This window comes from Canis lupus, chromosome 2, assembly GCF_003254725.2.
Source record: "Canis lupus dingo isolate Sandy chromosome 2, ASM325472v2, whole genome shotgun sequence".
NCBI classification, from domain to species: Eukaryota; Metazoa; Chordata; class Mammalia; order Carnivora; family Canidae; genus Canis; species Canis lupus.
The window spans coordinates 67,470,545-67,475,381 of record NC_064244.1 but is presented as its reverse complement, the minus strand read 5'-3'; the positions used below and the strand labels follow the sequence as shown (position 1 = coordinate 67,475,381).

At 47.9% G+C, this 4,837-nt stretch overlaps 1 protein-coding gene across 2 annotated transcripts in view; it reads left to right on the top strand.

Moving 5' to 3' along the window:
* The first annotated feature begins 4,366 nt into the window (after positions 1 to 4,366).
* Positions 4,367 to 4,837, top strand: part of HDAC1 (histone deacetylase 1) — a 35,339-nt gene continuing 34,868 nt past the window's right edge. Inside the window, exon 1 of one of the 2 annotated variants that reach the window (XM_035713243.2) lies at positions 4,367 to 4,547. In XM_035713243.2, coding sequence (XP_035569136.1) covers positions 4,382 to 4,547 — 166 coding nt within the window. In that variant the 5' untranslated portion in view covers positions 4,367 to 4,381. Of the gene's footprint in view, positions 4,548 to 4,567; positions 4,727 to 4,837 lie in introns of those variants that run through there. The other variant, XM_025446991.3, reaches the window with a different exon arrangement.

The following is a 4,837-nucleotide window of genomic DNA, read 5'->3' as shown; positions in this document are numbered from 1 at the left end:
CTGTATATCTCTCAGTTCTCCACTCCCATCTCCTCTTCCTTGGGAGGGGGGAGTAGGGGTTCAGAAGACGGAAAATAAGTCACTCTGAATTGGGGTGAAAGATGGGATGAGGGGGGATGTCTGAGCTTTTTCCAGTTCTGCTGATTTGGGGTTCCAAAAGGAAACTCCTACAGTTTGCTGAATGGGTTCTTTGTCTTTTTTTTTTTTTTTTTTTTTTTACTTATGATAGTCACACAGAGAGAGAGAGAGGCAGAGACACAGGCAGAGAGAGAAACAGGCTCCATGCACCGGGAGCCCGACGTGGGATTCGATCCCGGGTCTCCAGGATCCTCCAGGATCCTCCAGGATCCTCCAGGATCGCGCCCTGGGCCAAAGGCAGGCGCCAAACCGCTGCGCCACCCAGGGATCCCCTGAATGGGTTCTTTGAACTCCTTCATACCCCTACCCCAAAGGCTTAAGGGTGACCTTTTCAGAACCTCCTAAGGAATGGGTGTGTCCCAGGATCCTCCCTTCTCATTATGTAAGGGCAATAGCATTTTTTACAGCTACTGATTCTGGGGCTATATTTGTACTCAGGTATGTTTTGATTCAGCTTCAAGATGTTTTTAAATATTTTAAAGTAATTTCTACTCCCAGTGTGGGGCTCAAACCCACAATCCTGAGATCAAGAGTCACATACTCTACTGACTGAGAGAGCCAGGTGCCCCTAAGATGTGTAGTTGGTTTTGTTTTGTTTTGTTTTGTTTTGTTTTGTTTTGTTTTGAGAGCAGGAGGAGAGAGAGAACAAGCAGAGGGAGGGACAGAGGGAGAGGGAGAAACAGACTCCCCACTCAGCAGGGAGCCTGATGCTGGTCTCATTCCCAAGACTCTGAGATCATGACCTGAGCCATAGGCAGATGCTTAACCAACTGACCGCCCCCCCACAAGATGTTTTTAAACATTGAATTAATCCATTCTTTGGCAAATACTTATTTGTGATATATTTATTTATTTGAGAGAGAGAGAGGGCAAGTGCAGGGGAAGGGAGAAGGAGAGGTCATCTCAAGCAGACTCCATGCTGAGTGCAGAGCCTGACATGAGGCTTCATGCCAGGACCTCCCTGAGGTCACAAACTGGGCCAAAACCAAAAGTCAGACGCTTAACCAACTGTGCCACCCAGGCATGCCTTGGCAAATATTTATTGAACATCTACCATGTGTTAGGGATGGTTCTGGGTTCATAAAATATATAGTAGATTAAAAAAAAATCTCTGTCCTTATGGAGCTTACATACAGTAGGACAGACAATAAATGTAGTTAGGGAATACAGACAATAAATGTTACAAAGAAGTAAATGATACAGTACACAACAAGGTGCTGAGTGCTAAGGGGAAAATAAAGCAGGGTAAGGGGAATTAGGAATGTCGTATTTGGGGGAGGTTTGCAATTTTAAGCAGGGTGGTCTGGGAAGGTCTTATTGAGAAGGTGACTTAAGCAAATATTTGAAGGAGATGAAGGAGCAAGCCACGTGGTATGGGGGAGGAGAGGCCAGGCTGAGGGAACCGCCTGAGGCAGAGCTCCTTTGGCAAGCACAGAGACATAGGTCTTGACGGGGGGCCTGAGGGGTAGAGATCCTGTGGTGCCTTGTGGCCTTTGCAGAAACCATTTCAAGAAGACTTTGTGGAGATTTTTGCAGAGCCATGACAAGACCCGACTTACTTTTCTTAAGCCTTTTTTTTTTTTTTTTTTTTTTGAAAGAAGAAGAGAGCATGTGCTGGCACAGGAGTGGGGCAGGGGTGGAGGGGGAGGGAGAGAGAATCTTAAGGCTCCCCGCCCAACGCAGCCCAACGCAGACGCCGACACAGGGCTCTATCTCACAACCCTGAGATCATGACCTGATCCGAAATCGAGTCAGAAGCTTAACGGACTGAGCCATCCAGGCACCCTATGACCTGACTTACATTTTATTTTATTTACTTATTTACTCATGAGAGACGGAGAGAGAGAGACAGAGAGGCAGAGACACAAGCAGAGGGAGAAGCAGGCTCCCGACGGGGGACTGGATTCCAGGTCTCCAGGATCACACCCCAGGCTGCAGGCGGCGCTAAACCGCTGCGCCATGGGGGCTGCCCCCTTGACTTACATTTTAAAAGAATACCTCTTATTACTGTCTTGAATGTGAACAGAGTGAGTTAGCAGTCAATTTATAAAACTGGGGAGATTTAAAAAAAAAAACTGGGGAGATTTTGGATAAAACTACAGGTTTCTGTCTTCTCTTGGAAAAAAAGTCTTGAAGATTTGGCTTCATTGGGCTTACCTGTCCTCATGGAGCTGATTAGTGGCCACCACCTTCACGTAGGGCTTAAGCTCTTCCTTTGCCAGGGTCTTCTTTTGCTAGAGTCCCTTTGCCAAACAGTTGAAACTGAGTGTCAGTGGTTATCATCATGCTTGCACTGTTGTTCTCATAATGAAGAGGAAAATGAAATGTTTTTCACCTCTATTTCCAATAAAAAGTGAGAAAATGAAAGGTACCTGCAGATGGCAGTGTGTTTGAGGAAAGATGGGGGAAAGGCATTTTGCTTTATGAAAGTGAAAAGAATCCAATTTTAGAAATATGCAAAGCACCTGAATCAAACTAATATAAATCCACTTATTTTTATACCACCTGCCTCACCTCTATAAAGATCTGAGGTTCTGATTCCTGTTCTGCATTTTATAAAATGCTGCCACACCCATGACCTCATCTGATCCCCACCCTCCTCTTCTTTTGGATACTGTGTGCAGCATAGAGTTAGTGAACTTTGAATTCTTATCCTCTGCATTTTACAAAGAGGGAAGTGAGGGCCAGAAAGGTTCTAGCCAGGAAGCAGCAACACAGAGCTGGAAAAAGGGATTCCCTGGCTCTTTAGCTGTTTTCTTTCTTTCTCTCTCTCTCTCTCTCTCTCTCCCTCTCTCTTCCTTTAGCTGTTTCTATAAATCTTAAATTTTCTGTTACTTTTATTTTTTTAAGATTTTATTTATTTATCCATGAGAGACATGCAGAGAGAGGCAGAGACATAGGCAGAGGGAAAAGCAGGCTCCCTGCACAGAGCCGGATGCAGGACTTGATTCCAGGACCTGGGGATCACGACCTGAGCCAAAGGCAGATGCTCAACCACTGAGCCACCCAGGCGCCCCTCTTCTATTACTTTTATAATGAGTGGCCCAAATGCAGTTCTCAAATGAGGAACACAAGTGTCTAAGTGCCCAAGCACTCTTTAAATTGTACAGGCATAGGGTTACCTGGGTGACTCAGTTGGTTAAACATCCAACACTTGATCTCAGTTCAGGTCTTCATCTCAGGATCATGAGTTCAAGCCTCCAGATGGGTTCCACTCAGGGTGTGGAGCCTAATTAATAAATAAATAAATTGTAGAGGCATAAAAATGTATCTTATCAACTATAGGACCATGAGTTTGTAACTTACTTGGCACACAAATAGTAAGTACTCACTAAATATTAATACTGTTGTATTTTATTATTTTAATAGCCCATCACAGTGCTTTTCAGTTTTTCAGATTTCAATAATGAACAGTTGATGATTGATAAATAAGTTCAGTGGTCCTCAAAGTTAGGGTGGGGGCAATTTTACACTCCTGTCTTGCCATGGAAACAGTTATGCAATGTCTGGAAACAATTTTGGTGACCACAGCTGAGGGTGGGAGTGGAGGGTGCTATTGGCATCTAATGAGTAAAGGCCAAAGATGCTGCTAAACATCCTACACAATGCACAAGAGAGCCCCTTACAGTAAGGAATTATCCAGTTCCAAATGTCAATAGCTTCAATAGGTTCAGAAACCCTGCCCTAGTAGAAGGGGACAATCAGTGTCCTCCTATGTAAAGGCACTCTTCAGTGCTCGCGGGTGACAGCATCAGGGAGGCCCCGCTTTGGAGGTAAGAAAGGCTGGGTTCGGCCCCTTCCCTACAGTGTCTCCGGTGCACAGCAGGAATTCAGAAAATCTGTACTAGTGAAAGGTGAATTTAATTCCTAATTGTGTGGCTCTGAGCAAGTCACAAAGGTCTGAAGTTCATTATCCTTATCCATAAAACGGGAATAAAAAGCCTCTTCCAAAGCTTTTGTGAGCAATCGTTGAGATAAACGTCGGTAAAGGGGTTGCACAGCACTTGGTCCACAGCAGCTTTCTTTCCTTTGTCAAGTTGATTTCTCCTTCTTCCAAACTCAGGCTCCAAGCCAGGTTCAGCCCGGTCCTTAGCTGAGTGACCTTGTGCAAGTCACTTTCCTCCCCGCAGGCTTCAGTTGATTCTCCATAAAACGACAAAGTTGGCTTCTGGTCTCCCAGCGCACTTCCAACACCGAAACCGGACAGCGAAGTGTACGGATCCGTTTTCTTCCCCCGGGACTAATGGTACGGTCCCCGGGCAGCTCCCCCACCCCCCTGTCGCAGACCTTGGTACAGGCCCAGGGGGCCCTCGGCTGCCTCTCAGGGCTGCCCTTGCCCCCTGCCGAGTTCCGGGCCGTCCCTGCGCGAGCTGATTGGCTGGAGCCGTGCCCGGGCTGCGCGGCTATAGGTGAGCCCGGGAGGGGACGGGCGGAGCGGGCGGGAGGCCCGCCCCCTCCCCCCCTGGGTCGGACGCCGAGCGGAGCCGCGGGCGGGAGGCCGGACGGACCGACTGACGGGAGGGACGGGAGGCGAGCAAGATGGCGCAGACTCAGGGCACCAGGAGGAAAGTCTGTTACTACTACGACGGTGAGCACCGTGCGCGCGGCGGGGGCGGGGCCGGGCCGGGGCCGGGAGAGGGAGGCTGAGGAGATGCGAGTGGGGAGGCTGGGAGAGGCTGAGGCGTTGGGGAAAGGCTGA